This window comes from Hipposideros armiger, unplaced genomic scaffold (assembly GCF_001890085.2).
Source record: "Hipposideros armiger isolate ML-2016 unplaced genomic scaffold, ASM189008v1 scaffold_354, whole genome shotgun sequence".
NCBI lineage: Eukaryota > Metazoa > Chordata > Mammalia > Chiroptera > Hipposideridae > Hipposideros > Hipposideros armiger.
The window spans coordinates 1,018,174-1,036,294 of record NW_017731704.1 but is presented as its reverse complement, the minus strand read 5'-3'; the positions used below and the strand labels follow the sequence as shown (position 1 = coordinate 1,036,294).

Below are 18,121 nucleotides of genomic sequence, written 5' to 3'. Positions count from 1 at the left end.
AAAGTGAAAGATTTCCCCAAGATAATGCATAGCAGTGCTAGAAATGTGATTAGAATGCACAGAATTCTAACTTCTTATGCTGCATATCATTGATGGGCTATTGGGGTTTTGAATCCACTCTTTTTTTATAAAGTAGATGCTTCTTCCAGTTTTGTTGGTCATTCATAATACCCTTCAGAGAGAAGCGGGAAAAGGGAATTAAATGAAATGACAGCTTGTTGATGAGGTATCTTTGAGTTGGAAGGGTTCTGTGGGACTTCACATGTCTGTGCTTCTAAAACTGGGATATGTGATAATTGTCAATGAACACACAAAACCTCAGAAATCATGTTCATTTCTGAACATCCATTTAATCCAGTACTAAATAATATAAATATTTGTAAATTTTAAAAATAAATATTCTGAGTAGGATACATTTGCATTAATTTATTTAAAAATTAAAGCATTGTTTTGAGGATACATGTTTCTTATTAATAGGCCTCTTCAGATTATACCTCTAGACCTCCACTGGTGCATGATCATTTTACTGTCCTGTAGCTCTGTGGTTACTTTTGTTAAGCATTGTCTTATGTTATATAAGTAGGTGTTTTCCTATTTTGCTTTCATATATTGCTGCCCCTTATGAAGGAATAAGAAAGGTCTTGCTAATTCTCTATTACAGTATCAGTGCCAAAATGTATGGTATTTGTGAAATGGATTGTGAAGCCCAGTTAGCACTTATTTTGACATAACATTTTTTATACTACACTACTATTACCTCTTTGTCATTCACTAGAACAGATTTTTGAGCTCTTTTGTTTCCTTAATAGGTTTTGCTTTCTTTTTTACTCAAGAGGGTGTATTATTAAAGCCATCTTCTATGAGAATGCATGGAATTTCTCTAAAAAAGTGTTTAAACATTAGCATTTTGAAAATATTTAAATTTTACTATATATAAAAAACACACTTATATTTTTTTATGGAACTCTTTAAAATCATTTAAATATGTTTTTAAGTTTAATCTTTTAAATTTAGTCATAGCAATTAGATATATTAATCCCTTAATAAATCTTACAGTTAAATCACCTTTTGGGGGAAAGTGCTGAATAGAATCATCCAAAAGCATACAGGTTTTTGTAGTATAAAATTTTGTAGTATTTCTATATAGAAAGTATAAAAATAATGTACCTTTCAACTTCATTTTAGTAAGTGGTTAGGTACTAAAATATATTACATTAGCATCAATTTGTATTCACATAGCATAAATCATCCTATGACTATTTAAAATTAGAGACTTAATTTACATATTAAATTACAGAACTCTAGGGTTTTAAACAGAAACTTCAAAGTGAAAAATTATCTCTGCTAAAGTACTGTATCACCTTCATGTATCAACTAATTTAATGGAAATTATCTTAGAATTCTTACCAAACCAGAACTCCAATTGTCAAATTGATAAAATAAATTATCATTACAGATAGTAAAGTACTATATAAATGGAAAATGCAATGCAAATGTGAGCCCATTTATTGCTATAAAATAATTCCTCAGAACAAAGAATTTATAGATATACAGGACTTATTAAACAATTATAGAGAAGTCACTTTCTCCTTAATTGCTCCATGATCACAAAACAGAAATTGAAAGAACATAAAACTATAAGGGAATCAAGGAAAAAAGGTCAGCAAATATTACAACATAGAGCTTTAGATTTTGTAAATTTAACGTATCTATTTTCAACAACTTTTGAGTGGATCAGATATGAAATAAATTATAATTTTACTGAATTTAAAGTTGAATCATGGACTATGTTCATGTTTTTGGGGTAGGAATTAGCTCAGGAATGAATGAGTCTGGTGTCTACACAGAAGCTATACTTAGCTTTGTTATTCTCTATTAGGTTTCATAGAGCAGTAACTCATGTATACTATCTATTTCCAGTATGTTCATGGTTAATATTACCAAAATAATAATCTATATACTATAATGTGTAATTTATTCTAGTGATGTAATTTATTTTAATGACTTAATTACTTACATTATTCAATAATTAGAGAAATATCTAGTGGGCATTTAAACTTCTAAACACACACACACTCACACACACACACACACACACACACACACACACACTTAGTAGAAAGTATACAATGTTATTAACAATTAACAATTACAAAAGTTTAGAGACCCTGGCTACCTTACCTTTATAACTCCTTTTGATTTTGTTTTATTAACCACAAACAATTAAGGAATTCAGAATGATCTCTGTTCTTATACTTTGTGTCTGCAAGTACCTACCCTGAATTTTAGAGCTGGGCACAAGCAAAAGACTTGGTTAGGCCATTTTGCTATGGTTGGGTAGCGATGGCACAGATCCACTTGTTGGCCCTGTCAGATGTAGCCATCTTAAGCAGTCATACCAATTGAGATGTAGCCAAAGATCTTGAATAAATCCCACTCAACAAAATAGTTTTAAATGAATTTCTACTCAGATTAGATCTTATTATTCTGTGGTCAAATAAATGAAGATGTCAGCAAGTATGATTTTTCTAAGAGAGTCACATGCTTACAGGATGAGCAAAATCATCTAACAAATTAGCTGCAATAGCATTATTGAGTTTTAGCTATCCTACATTATGTAATGATTTTGCAAGCACTATAAAGGGCAGATTATTGAATAATAACCTATTGTGATATGAAGTATGAATAATCTTGTGTGGTAAATATTTTGCCAATTGTTTATCTTAAACCCATAAACTCAGCAGCTTCCCGACTGTTTAAAATAGACTATAAACTCAATTGTTTAGTCAACTGTTTAATATAAAGTCATAAAACTCTGACATCTTGCCTATATTAATACTATGGGCAATTTAACAAATCAGTGTTCAGCTGTCATTTAAAAGCATGACTGGTCAAGTAATTGATATTTCAGGCACTTAATTTTGTTTAAATTTAAGAATCCTAACTTTAATATTAGACTTAATAAGGAAATATGTATTACAAAATGACAAGAACCCTTTACCCAAATATTGGGATGCAAGTTCCATTCAATATCATATGGTTACCTTACTTATTCAAGGAATTTAAGGATATTCAAACTGTATCACATGTCCATTCATTAACTGTGCATATAGATTTGACCAAACCAAATGTTCATCAGCAAGCATATGAGTTTTTTACAGAATGACCATGATGGAACACACACACACATACACACACACACACACACACACACACACACACACACACACACACACAATACTTCTTCAGTGAAATATGTAATAAGTAATTGCTCTACTTTGGAAATCCCCAAATTGTTTCAATATGATGTAATGATTAACTCCTCTATAATACACCTGAAATTAAAATTTAGAGGAAATGCGGGTGGTAGATGAGGGTAAAGGGGATCAAATATATGGTGATAGAAGGAGAACTGACTCAGCGGTGAATACACAATGTAATATATAGAATTGTACATCTGAAATCTACGTAAATTTGCTAATAATTGTCACCCCAATATACTTTAATTTAAAAAAAAATTAGAGGAAATGCTAAATTGAAAAGAGATGTTTAAAAAATAAATGACTACAGCAGCAGGAAAAATAGTGTAACTTTTATTAGGACTAACGTAATATCCAGGAGAGTCAGTATAAAAGCAAAACTCCAGCCATTGGTCTGATTTGCTAATGAGCATTTCAGTTCAATAACGTTTTTATTACTAGGGACTCCCTGTAAAAATTCTTTTAAAAATTAAAAACTTTTCAGCATGAGACAAATAAGGTTATCCTCTCTGAGGTAAAATATTTAGTTACCATACAGGGAATCTGAGCAGTTATCAAAAGTTACCTGAAGAATATTCTCAGATTTGCAAGATTTGAATATAATCTTATTGAAAATATTAAAGTGATTATAGGAAGAAAGTATCTGTCAGAACGGATGGAAATGGGTTAGCTGGCCTTGAAAGCATAGAAACAGGAGCTCCAAACAAATGCTAACAGGACTAACCCAAGCCCTGTTAAGTGGACAAAACTTAATCAAGGTATCCTGGAATTTGATTCCTACTGCACTATCATCCCTACTGTGGAATTTGAACTTAGTACTAATATTGCATTCATCCCATGACCTTTGTCCTGGTTCCATGATTAGTTAGCGCTCCATTATAGGATGCCCACTATGGAAGAAAATCCTGAGGAGAGAGTTAGAGCTAAAAAGGAAATGGATTATGGAGGTTCTTATATGTTAGAATTTAGTGCATGGAAATACAAGGGGTGGTTTTAGCTTGAAAGCCCACCAGGAGTTTAAACCTAGTGATGTGTACTCCATCCTCAACTCATCAAGTTAATCCACAAGTTAATGCATCTTTGTTCAATCACAGCATCACATTTCTTTGCCAACAAATGATTCATCATATGTTTATATATGATTAAATGGAGAACATGTGGAACACCTAGAATCCAGATGGTCTACACTTTCTGCATTAAAAGAATGGAACAAAACCCCTGGAAAGGGGAGAGTTTTACATTTTTGCCCAGTGACCTGTCTGACAACACATAGAACTACTGTCTGACCTGAGGCAAGAAGGATAGACTCAACAGGAATAATTGCAGTTTACTTGATGAGTGTTTGATAGCTAATTGTAGAAACTATGTATTACCTGGGGACTTCTGGTCTACCTAAATAGATTTAAACTTAATGAGATTCACAAGAAAGATTAACAACTTCCACAGCATAATTACCATTCCTACAGAACCTATCATGGCACCTGGCACTTAGCAGCCTCAACAAATGTTAGTTGAATTAATAAGCTTTGGGCTAGGTGTTTAAAGGGCTCATCTAAAAAATAGGAATAAGAATCCAACTACTTTATCAGTTTATGGTAACATTTAAATGAGTTAATTGTTGTAGCTATGTCTAGCAAATAGTAAACTCTTATCAGTTGTCTTATGTTAAAACAAGATTAAAACATTACAATTGGTGATATGGAAATTTATAGAGGAAATAAATGTTATGATCTTAACTATTTCCATTTCTCCCACACTTTACAGTTAATTTTAATAAATGCAATTTTAATAAAGTAATAGATAAAATTCTATTTTTTAAAGTTAAAAAAGACTAAAATTACTTTTATGGGTTAACAAAACATTGACTAAAATTTAAGTTTGAATGCATAATCTGAATGCATTCTTATTCCATAAGAATGTTGACTGATTTTTAAAAATTATATTTGTTGGCTAACTTTCACATAATATAAACTTAAAGTCAAAACTCCATCCTCTTCCTTCATTTATATTGCAAGTCTGAAGCTGTTGATGGTTTGGCTATCAGCAGCACATACAATAGTCTTTATTGACACATTTAAATTTCTAAACCACATAACTATTATTTATGAACTCTTAAATATTATTTTGAATATTGTGATCATCTTCTCTTTCAATCTACTGAATGGAGTGATTTGCATTGGTGCATTATCTATCGATCTATCTACACTATATACAAGTATATTTGAAGAATTTTATTTCTATATATCTGTTCTCCTCTTGGTTGATATGTGAAATGTTAAGTATAGAGAAATATAATGTACTGTATTTTCAATTATCTTTAATAAGTCAACTGATTGACATTTATTACCCTAAGTATAGTTATTACCTTTGAAATCGCTGTACAGCTTGAATGCTTCTTGGTAATATTTTGTGATTAAACAATTACATAAGCCCCATTATTTCTTTATTTGCCTCTAGTCTTTTCCTTATCAAATCTATGTTCTAGACTCAGATCAAAGTAATCTAACATAAGAATAAACAAACAAAGGAATAATGCTAATTCTCTATGCAAAAATCTCTCATAGTTCCCCCTGGACTGCAACATAAAATCTAATCTTCTCTTGTAATACAAAAGACCCAGTAAACATACTTCTGGCTTAACACCTCAGGCTTTTCCCTGCCTGCTCAAATCATTTGCTCTTGCTGTTTCTTCTGTTGCCTCTACCTGGGACATTCTTCCTAGACATCCACTGGCTCAGTCCCTCAAATCTAACTTTCTTAGGTTTTTGCCTCTCATCTCCTGAAGTTTCTAGTCACTCCATTTTGAATTACATCCCACCCCCTACACTCTCTATTGTATATGTTTCCTAAGTCTATTCACAAACGTGCACACATACCACCACCACCACCAAGCAGATTAGAGAAGCTTCTTGAGGTTAAATATCTAATACCTAACATGATCAATAAACATTTGATGAATAAATGAATAAATATTAGGCCACATATCTCAATGTTTTTACCTTAATCTTCATGGTCCCAAAAATATACATTACTTGCTTACTTCAATCATGCCATGTTCTCCCACTCTTTGATGACTTGCACATGCACTTTACATAAAAATACCTGCTCCACCCCATTAACATGGAATGCATTCATTTATTTAGCAAATATTTATTGCATGTCTATTATGTGTCAGGCATAGGGCCTGGCCCTGGGGGTATAGTCATCGCCAATAAAAAAAAAGGGCCCTGTTTTCATGAAGCACTATTCTATTAAATATGTAAAAAATAAACAAACCAGTTAAAAATTGATTATGACAATTATTGTAAAGGAAATAAAGAGAGCGATGTGATGGAGCTTAAATGAGTGATGGAGAGAGCCTTCTTTGTAGAGGAGATATTGATGCTGAGACCTATTAAGTTGAGAAAGAAGAAGTGTTACATAAGGGTAAAGGGAATCATGTCACATGGAAAGGAGACAAAAGTGCAAATGTCCTGAAGTAGCAAAAAGTTAGATTTATATTAAAGGAACTGAAAGAACAGACTTGTGATTGAACTGTATTAAAAAGAGGAAAGTGGTTATGAATTAAGCTTGGAAAGGTAAGCAAGAACCAAAATAGCTAGAGCCTTAGTGGTCATCAATCAGTTTGTGTTTGATTCTGGAGGGAAAACGGAAGCCATTGGAAAGTTGGTGAAGTCTTTCAGTGGCCCTGGTGACAAATGTTGTTGGCCTACACAAGAGGAGACGAGTTGGAAAGAAGAGGGTGAGTTAGGAACTGCATTTTGGATATGTTCCATACAGAGGATAAGGGAAACAGAGGGATTAAAAATTAAGCTCCCAGCTTCCATATTAAGTTGTTATGTCCACAGTAGTGCCTTTTACCAAAACACCACAAGACAGGAAAGGCCAAATTTTCAAACACCTCCTCTGGATAAATATTATAATCCCTCAGGCTGACTTAAGTCTTCCTCTGGGCTCACATTCTACCTTGCAGATTAGAATATTTATTAAATCATATTATAAAAACCTATTTGTTTTTCTCTCTGCAACAGAGAGCTCTTTGAAGATAACAACTGAATCTTTTCATTTTTGTGTCAGTAGGCCCAGTACAGTGTCTAGTACACAATACAAAAGACAATAATTGTTTTCTAAAAAATTGTATTCAATTTATTTAAACTAAAATACAAAAAAAAAGAATTTGCCATTTCTCCCACCCCCACTCTCTACAGCTTGCAACCACCACTCTGTTATTTGCATCTATAAGCTTGAGTTTATTTGTTTTTTAGATTCCACATATAAAAGAGACTATACAGTATTTGTCTTTCTCTGACTTATTTAACTCCACCCATGTGTAGCAAATGGCAAGATTGTCTTCTTTTTTTCTAGCTGAATAATGTTCATATATGGTTATATATTCATCTATCAATGGTTGCTTCCATATCTTTCTTGGCTATTGTAAGTAATGCTACGATGAACATGGGGATACATATATTTTTTCAAATTAGTATTTTGTTTGATAAATACAAGAAATAAAATTGCTATATCACATGGTATCTCTATTTTTAATTTTTTGAGGAAACTTCTTACTGTTTTCCATACTGGCTACACCAACCTACATTCCCACCAACAGTGCAAAAGGCCTTCCTTTTCTCCACATCCTCACGTACACTTGTTATTCCTTGTCTTTTCACAGCAGCCTTTCTAACAGGTGTGAGGTAATAGCTCACTGTGGTTTTGATTTGCATTTCCCTGATTAATGATGTTGAACATCTTTTCATGTAACTGTTGACCATCTGTGTTCTATAGAAAAATATCTATGTAGACCTCTGCCCATTTTTTAAAGATTTTTTAAAATTAAAATATAGTTAAGATATTATATTAGTTTTAGGTGTACATCATAGTTATTCAATATTTATATACCTAAAGAAGTGATCACCATAAGTCCAGCAGCCATCTGACATAGTACCATGCTATCACAATATTATTGACTATATCTCCTATGCTATATATTAGAGCCCCATGACTTACTTGTTTTATAACTGGAAATTTGAACCTCTTTTTCCCTTTTACCTTTTACCCACCTTTTTAATTTCTCAATTACAGTTGACTTTCAATATTATTTTATGTTAATTTCAAGTGTACAGCATAGTTTACATTTGCATAGGTTACATTTATATAATTTAAGAAATGATCCCCTGCCTATTCTAGTACACTCCTGGCACTATACATAGTTATTACAATAATATTAACTATATTCCTAATGCTATACCCTAAGACCCCATGACTATTGTGTAACAACCAATTTGTACTTCTTAATCCCTTCCCCTTTTTCCCTATCCCCACAACCCACCTCCCATCAGGCAACCATCAATATGTTCTCTATAGGTTTGTTCTGTTTTGTTTGTTTATTTTGTGCTTTAGATTCCACATATAAGCGAAATCATGTTGCACCTGTCTTTCTTTGTCTGACATACTCCACTCAGCACAATGGCCTCCAGGTCTATCCATGCCACCACACATAGCAGGAACCCATTCCCTTCCTTAGCTGAGCAATATTCCATTGTATATATGTACCATCTCCTCTTTATCCATTCATCCATCAACAAACACCCAGGCTGACTACACATCTTAGCTATTGCAAATAATGCTGCAGTGAAGGAGCATTTTCTCCCTGGAAGTAGCATTTTGGGATTTTTGGATAAATACCCAGTAGTGGGATTGCTGGGTCCTTCATTGTCTCTTATTACAGCTTTTGTTTTACAGTCTAATTTGTCTGGTTATAAGTATTGCTACTCCAGCTTTTTTTTTTTTCACTTCCATTTTCATCTTTTTCCCATCACTTTACTATTAGTCTTTTGATCTGAAATACGTCTCTTACAGGTAGCATATATAAGGGTCTTGTTTTCTTATCCATTCACCTCTCCTATGTCTTTTGATTAGAGCATTGAATCCATTTACAATGAAAGTACTTGTTGGTAGATACATAGTTATTGTCATTTTATTATTCATATTTTTTGTCTTTTTTTGCCTCATCTTAAAGAAATCCCTCTAATTTTTCTTATAATACTAGATTGGTGGTGATGAACTCCTTTAGCTTTTTCTTGTTTGGGAATCTCTTTATCTGTGTTTCAATTCTAAATGATAGCTTTGCTGGGTAGAGTAATCTTAGTTGTAGGCCCTTGCTTTTTATGATCTTGAATATTTCATGTCAATCCCTTCTGGCCTGGAAAGTTTCTGTTGAGAAATCAGCTGACAGTCTTATGGGAGCTCCCTGAAGGTAACTGACTGCTTTTCTCTTGCTGCTTTTAAGGTTCTCTCTTTGTTTTTAACCTTTGGCATTTTAATCATGATGTGTCTTGCTGTGGGCCTTTTTGGATTCCTCTCTTTAGGACTCTCTGTGTCCCTGGGCTTGTATGTCTATTTGCCAGGCTAGAGAAGTTTTCACTCATTATTTCTTCAAATCAGTTTTCAATTCCTTGCACTTTCTCTTCTCCTTTCAGTACCCATGTGATGCAAATGTTGGTCCATTTTATATTGTCCAAGAGACCCTTAAACTATGCTCATTTTTTGGATTCTTCTTTTTTTTTTTTTTTTTTGCTGTTCTGACTTGGTGTTTCCTGCTACCTTATCTTCTAAATCATTGATTCGATCCTCTGCTTCATCTAATCTACTGTTGATTCCCTCTAATGTATTCTTCATTTTAGTTATTATATTCTTTATTTCTGACTGGTTCTTTTTTAAGTTTTCTTTATTTTTTTCAAATTAAAATTTATTGGGATGACAATTGTTAGTAAAGTTACAAAGGTTTCAGGTGTAAAATTCTGTAATACATCATCTATATATCACATTGTGTGTTCACCACCCAGAGTCAGTTCTCCTTCCATCACCATATATTTGATCCCTTTTACCCTCATCTGCCACCCCCTCCCCCCCTTACCTGCTATCCAATTTTATGTTGCCCATCTCTTTGTTAAAGTTCCCCCTGAGATCATTGAGCATCCTTATAACCAGTGTTTTCAACTCTGTATCTTGTAGATTGCTTGTCTCCATTTTGTTTAGTCCTTTTTCTGGAGCTTTGTTCTGTTCTTTTATTTGGGACATGGTCTTTGTAGCCCCATTTTGGCTGCCTCCCTGTGTTTGTTTCTTTGTATTAGGTAGGACAGCTATGTCTCCCAGTCTTAGTAGAGTGCTTTATGTAATAGGTGTCCTATGGGACCTAGTGGCACAGTCTCCCTGATCACCTGAGCTGGATGCTTCAGGTATATTCCTTGTGTTGGCTGTGTGCCTTCCTGTTGTAGTTGAAACTTGGTTGCTGTTTGTACATCAGTAGAGGGAATTGACCCTCAGGCTGATTGGTTTTGAGGACTTGCCATGACTACAGTGTAGAGCTGTTGTTCAGTGACTGACCCTATGGAGAAGGATTCACTTTAGCAGGGCTCTGGTGCCTGCCCAGTCTGCCCTTTCAATGTGTCATCCTTGGAGGGGACCCAGTGATTTTCCAGCTCAGTCTAACACTGGCCACTGGAGGTGCCAGCACTGGGGCCCTGCTGCAGACTAAGTTCAGCCACAGCCTATGTCCTGCCTGGGAACACCTGGCATGAGCCACAAAGCAATCTGCAGATGGCTGCTACCTTCACTGGGCTTGTAGGTGCCTCGAGAGGCCAAGCTGCAAGTTGAACCCAACTTCCACTAATGTTGGGCTTGGGACTGCTCAGCAAGAGGTACAGGACACACCAAAGCCAGATGCTGCTTGTTTGTGAACTTTAACAAATTTTAGGAAAGTCCACAGCTTAAGCCAAGACAGGCTGTTTGTATGGAAAAGCCACTGGAAGCAGCTTGTGCCCCAAAGTTGGGTGGGGCAGGGTCTCAAGGAATCCAGGATGGGATGGATAAATGGTGTTAGCTATGTTGATGGAGACTCAGGTATGGCAGCCACCTGCGTCTGCATGCTGGGAGAGAGAGGGTTCGACAAAGAAACAATAGATTCTGTTAGCACTTCTGTGTGGGAGAAGCACTCTGTTAGCACTTCTGTGTGCCCCTGCAGTTCAGCTAGATTCCAGGTGATTCTCAGTGATGGTTCTTCTGTAGTTTAGTTGTAATTTTGACGTGGTAGTAACAGGAGGCAAGCACAGTGTTTACCTACTCCACCACCTTGACTAGAAGTCCATCCATTTTTAAATGGATTATTTGGTTTTGCTATTGAGTTGTAAGATTTGTTTATCTTGACTGTTAACCCCTTACCAGATATATGATTTGCAATTATTTTTCCCATTCAGTAGGTTGCTTTTTTTATATTGTAGATGGTTTCCTTTTTTGTGCAAAAGCTTTTTCATTCAATGTACTCTCATTTGTTTATTTCTGCTTTTGTTGCTTTTGCTTTCAGTTTTAGATTTTTAAAAGGTCATTTGCAAGACCTATGTCAAGGAGCTTTCCACCAATTTTTCTTCTAGGAGTTCTATGGTTTCAGGTCTTACACTCAACGTTTTTAATCCATCCTGAGTTAATTATTGTGTATGGGGTAAGATTATAGTTCAGTTTCATTCTTTTTCATATGAATCCAGTTTTCCCAACACCATTTATTGAAGAGGCTGTTCTTTCCCCCATTATATATTCTTGGCTTCTTTGTCATAAGTTAATTGACCATGTATGAATGGATTTATTTCTGGGCTGTCTATTATGTTCTTTGTGACTATGTGTCTGTTTTTATGCCAATATTATGCTGTTTTAATTACTATATCTTTGTAATAGAGTTTGAAATCAGGGAATGTGATGCCTCAAACTTTGTTCTTATTTCTCAAAATTGCTTTGGCTATTGGGGTCTTTTGTGGTTCCTTACTAATTTTAGGATGTTTTGCTGTATTTCTGTGAAAATTACCATTGGAATTTTGATAGAGATTACATTGATTCTGGATACTGCTTTGGGTAGCATGAACATTCTAACATATTAATTCTTTCAATTCATGATCAGTTCAAATAACTATTTGAGTGAAAGAATGAATGAATGCAGGTGGAGTTTAGAAAACAGCCATGAATCATAGCTTCCAATCTTTCTGTAGATTTTGTCAGTTTAAGACTATACATATACTTTGATCAAAATCTCCTAAGGCTAAGTTTCTTACTAAAACTCTAAACTACTTTAAATTTCCCAGGTGCTCAAAGTTAGTGTGTGAATTATCTTATTCTAGTCTGCATGAGTTAAAACAAAAATGAAATTTCTTTTTTTAGTGCTTGCAAATTGGAGATGCAAATTGGCCCAATAAGAGTTATTTTATAATCAATACAAATTTTAAGAAAACTTTTAAAGATATGGCAGCATCCATTTATAACTCTAAATGTTAATCTTACTGTGAATTATGGAGGATATTTGTAATATTTGTTATTATGTTATGTTTGCTTTTTTAAAGAATGTTCGATGTAGGCGGACAGAGATCTGAGAGAAAGAAATGGATTCACTGCTTTGAAGGTGTTACATGCATAATATTTTGTGCTGCACTCAGTGCCTATGACATGGTTCTAGTGGAAGATGAAGAAGTGGTAAGTCTAAAAGGGAAATAAGGCCAGGGTGAAAAATATGAGTTTGTGGTTTCCAACATTACTACCACAGTTTCCATTGCAATTAAGGTCTTCCAAAGAAAATTTTATTTCTAGACCCTTGTTTATAATGCCCAACATGAATATTTTGCAAATAATGATCCTACACATTCTCATCTTTTAAACCACACAGAACAGAATGCATGAAAGCCTTCACCTCTTCAATAGTATCTGTAATCACAAGTACTTTGCAACCACCTCCATTGTCCTGTTTCTCAATAAAAAAGATCTCTTTCAAGAAAAAGTAACCAAAGTGCATCTCAGCGTCTGCTTTCCAGAGTACACTGGTAAGATACTTTTCCTTTAATTGCATAGTAGTAAATTCTTGTATGGATATATATTTTTGTATCTGGAAAATCTTGACATGTAATATTTATAAATTTGAGGCTTGTGATAATTTTGTTGAGTCATGTGTATGATCCAAACTGGAAAGAATCTTACAAGTAAAGAGGAAACCCTCTCTACATTCTCTGCATTAAAGCAAAGCTCTAATGAATAAATGGCAGGTAGACAGACCAGGGTTGCTATTATACTTGTATATCAAACAATGCTGCAAACTATTATTTTAAACATTATAATAAGAATGTTAGCTTTATTTTAAATTAGAATTTTTAATATATTTCCTAATGAAAAATTGTACTGCTGTGTTAGATCCCAGTGACTCTTTAACACTTGAATTAATTTTCCAGAGAGATAGCATGAATGAATTTGAGAATAGTGACATCCTGTCTTTTTACAGTTTTCCTAGGTTCTAGAGTTTTAGTGCTGACCCTATTAATCAATGACTATAAATTTCTGGTTCTATAGAATGGCTGTTTTTTCTTTGGAGGCAACATTTTTTTTGTAAATAATTATATTCTCTGTTGCCATTGAAATTGCGTAAAATGGAAATACTTATGATTTAAACATAGAATCAAGCCCAATTTCACCATTTATATACATAGGTAGACCAGGTGTTACTAGGGGCATGGCATTCTGTCAGAACAGTTCTGTGTGCTTATCTATGATTTGTGCTTATATCTTTCTTCTACATTTATAAATATTAATATATTCACACATTTATCATGTGATTAAATATAATTATTCTATATTGAATATTTCAAGTTACATATAGACTCATAATTAAAGACTGTATACATTCTTTTAACAACTTGAGTTTATTTCTTAGAGCAGTCTTTAGTTTAGAACAGAAAATACACAGTTCCTCTATATTCCCTCTCTCTAGTCAGCTCCCTTAGGTTCCCCTATTATTAGCATCTTGCATGGGTGTGGTCCAATTGTTACAATTGATAAACAGATATGGATACATTATTAACTACAGTCAGTAGGTTGCATTAGGATTAACTCTGTGTTGCATGGTTCCATGGTTCTACTGGTTTTGTCAAATGCATGTCATGTAGCCACCAATACAGCTTTATACAGGATAGATTCACTGCCCTAAAAGTCCCTGTGCTCCACACATTCATGCCTCTCCCCTCCCCTCCAATCCCTGGCAACCACTGATCTTTTTACTGTTTCCATTGTTTTTACCTTTCCAGAATGTCATATAGCTGGAATCATACAGTATGTGGCGTTTTCTAACTTCTTTCATTTTTCAATTTGAAATGCAATAAGCATTTAAATGTCCTCCATATCTTTTCATAAGATGATAGCTCATTTCTTTTTATTGCTGAATAATATTCTATTTCATAAACAAACTAGTGTCTTTATCATTTTACCTATTGAAGGACATCTTGGCTGCTAACAATTTGGGGCAATCATGAATAAAGCTGCTATAAACATCCTTGTGCTGGTTTTTGTATGGACCTGATTTTTTATGTAAATACCCAGGAGCAAAAGTTCTGGATTGCATGAGAAGAAATTGTTTAGTTTTGTAAGAAATTGCCAAACTGTCTTCCAATGTGCTTGTTCCATTTTGCATTCCTAACAGCACTCCACAGTTCCTGTGGCTCCACATCTTTGTCATCATTTAGTGTTGTCAGTATTTTGGATTTTAGCCATGTTCTTTGTTTTAAAAATTGTCCCTCATGGAATTTTTCTCCTAGTAACAATAAAGTGGGAACAAAATCTCACCTCCTTAGAAAATCTTTGTGCTATTGTCCTAACCTGTGTAAGTTCCCTACTAAGCATATTCTCTTATAAAGTCCATCAACAGCTCACTTTAGCTGCCCTGTATTTATTAGCCTTCATATTTTATTTCTGCTTTTTCCCAATTGACCCATTGTGTATCCTCTATTAGTCTAATCTTTCTTAACACAGCCTTCACTGGCTTTTTATTTAACTCTACTAAAACATCAGTCAGGGATAATTCTCTATAGTCTTACATATCTCATCACAGCTACTTTGTTTAGTTAACAACATAGTCCGTAATCTGGCACATACCATCTGTTCTACTTCATTTCCTACAGTTCCTCTAAAAACAATCTTTGATTTCCATCCGGCCAGATTCTCCAAAGTACACATTCACTTCTCAACCCTATCATCAAGTCTAGTGTTACAGGCCATTCTCACTCTCACTTTTGGTTTTTCACTCATACTATTTTTCTTCTCTATTCTGACTATTCCCCAAGGTCCAGCTCAAATACCAATTCATTCTGTAGTTCACTCATATATAATTTATATTCTTCATTTAGTCATATTAAAGCACATGCACACACGCACATACACATATACACACACAGCCTTTGACATGTCATATATATGACATATACATATAAATATATTATTACTTCTACTGTATTGTGAGCTTCTTGATGCAGAGGTTACATTTCAGTGAGTAAGCATAGTTCGCAGCACAAATTAGGTGTCATGTAAATCCCAGATAATTCACCATTACCAATATTGATTTTTCAATACAGGGTACAGCAAATAGCAGCTCACAAAGTAAAATCCTAAAATTTACTGATATTTATAATTTTATTTTTAATTAAATTAATGTTTACTACTTTAATTTTTTTAACAAGGGCCAAATACATTTGAAGATGCGGGGAACTACATCAAGAATCAGTTTCTAGATCTGAATTTAAGAAAAGAAGATAAGGAAATTTATTCTCATATGACCTGCGCTACAGATACCCAAAATGTCAAGTTTGTGTTTGATGCAGTAACAGATATAATAATCAAAGAGAATCTGAAAGACTGTGGACTTTTCTAATCTATCCTTTTTTCTTCCATTCTTGCTCATGTACATTTTTCAAGATATAAAAGGAAAGAGGCTATGTGATTTGTTTAGTTTTAATAGATATTAAGTTATTTAAAAATATAACTAGCATTATAAAGCAAAAAATTTTCACACAAAGTTTTAATGTATTGTCACCTATATCTGGATAATTTTCCATTTCTCTGGGACATTGTGGTTGAGAGTGTCTTTGAAGTCCTCAGGTCTAAAAACAGATATATTTTGGTAATGCTATGTCAGTACATATCACTGACACTGAGTTTGCTTAGAAATAAACTTCTGCATTGTGGCCCATTTTTAATCATAGAACAATGAAAAATGCAAGGTAACCCATATCACTGTCTAGATTCTGAGGGTCATTCATTTCTGTTAATAATGTAACTGTGGGTGTACTGTAGAGACTATTCAAAGATGATACATGTGGTGTTTTATCGGTCAAAATGAAATGTTCACTATACATGTGCTTGCTATTGGGAAATTATATATGCAAAAGAAATGCATGCAATTTTTGTTTCCTTGGAAAGTATCACTAATGCTAAATTTACCCTTAGAATTGAGGGTTTCAATAACCGTTTTGCACCAATTTGGTTGGAAATAAGGGACCATGTATGACTGAGTATACAATGTAAGGCTTTCAGGTTGAACAAGAGCTCTCTCCATGGACCACTCACTTCCCACGTTTTATTCCACAGCAGCAAGGAACATTATTATAATTGATGGTGTGTGGTCAATTCTAGACTACAAGAGAGAAAAAAATAATTCAATGTCTTAGCATAAGTACGTTTTGGTTTTGTGGATAAGAAGTAGAAAGAGTGAGTAGTTAGAGATTTTTTAGAAGAGAAACATCAAGCATCTCTGTTAGTACTCTGTGGTTCATTCTAAATGTTATATGGCACGCTAATGGCCAAAGCCTCCTTTTCAAAAGCTATTTTGGTGCCTTACAAACCAAAGCATATGATTTATGAATAGAGAAGATGTCTTTTTTTAAGTATGTACCATTTACAACATAAACTTTTTAAACATGTTTCAATATTGTTTACTTTCAACACTTGCAGAAGGTGGTATAGGTCAAAATAGTAGGTCAGGGCATGAGATTTAGAACTACCCTGAAAAGAGAGCTAATTAGGTTTTTATAGTCTAGAACTAGAGTTAAGAGAAACATAAATTAGCAATTTGCCAATCTGTAGCTCAGATTGATTTAGATAGCTCAGTAAGTTACCTTGACTAGAGTGTCTCTGGATTTATTTTCAAAAACACAAACGGAGTTATAAATAAATTTGTCAAGTAAAAAATGTTATAAGAAAAATTATTTTGAAATTTCTTTGCCAAATATAAATTATTAAGGAGACTGAGATACCAAGGACCAAAAAAAGCATGTGAAAATATTTAGTTCAGACACTCAATAAAATTTTCTGGCTAAGAACCAATGTCTAAATGATAACAATCCAACATTTTGCTAGGATACATTCAATGCTATGAGATTTTAAATCAAGCTTATAAATACTATCATTTCATCCATTGCTTCGTCTTTTTTTTTTTCCTACTCTACTTTAACTTTGTTCTTCTCCCTGAGTATGAAGAGAATTTTCCAGAAAGGAGTAAGATAACTTTTTAAGATTTTGACTCTCACTTACCTTTAAGATTCTTCTTTTAGATAACTAGGTGGAACGGGTGGGGGGAAAATGGTTCAATTTGTTTTTAAAAATACATAACACATTTCAGTTTGCAGAAAAAAATGGACAGGCATCAATATTTATTTATGGAATATTGTTGTTTGAGAACTTTAAAAAATACATTAAATGACCTAACTAAAATTAGAGGTAAGTTTGGATTATTAAAACAGAACAAACAAACAAAAAATTTCTTCCAACCCTGTGATTGAAATTAAAAAAATTTTCTTGAAAATAAAAAACAGTTGCTATGCTAAACAATAAATTTTAATTAAGTAGAGGAATGTTTAATAGACAATATATTTTTAAAAGTTTGCATTTTTTTCTTTAATGATCATTCTCCTTAAAATTAAGCCTAGTTCTGATTATATAGTTTTAAATTTTTAATAAAAAATGATTGGAGTAGGTGCACAGCATTCTGAGCTACTTTAAAAAAGTAACAA

At 33.6% G+C, this 18,121-nt stretch overlaps 1 protein-coding gene across 4 annotated transcripts in view; it reads left to right on the top strand.

The window, feature by feature from the left end:
- Positions 1-17,264, top strand: part of GNAT3 (G protein subunit alpha transducin 3) — a 52,666-nt gene extending 35,402 nt beyond the window's left edge. For all 4 annotated transcript variants that reach the window (XM_019661579.1, XM_019661578.1, XM_019661581.1 and 1 more), the window contains 3 exons: positions 12,644-12,773; positions 12,964-13,117; positions 15,794-17,264. In XM_019661579.1, the coding sequence (XP_019517124.1) occupies positions 12,644-12,773; positions 12,964-13,117; positions 15,794-15,984 (475 nt within the window). In that variant the 3' untranslated portion in view covers positions 15,985-17,264. The remainder of the gene's footprint in view (positions 1-12,643; positions 12,774-12,963; positions 13,118-15,793) is intronic.
- Positions 17,265-18,121: the final 857 nt, after the last annotated feature.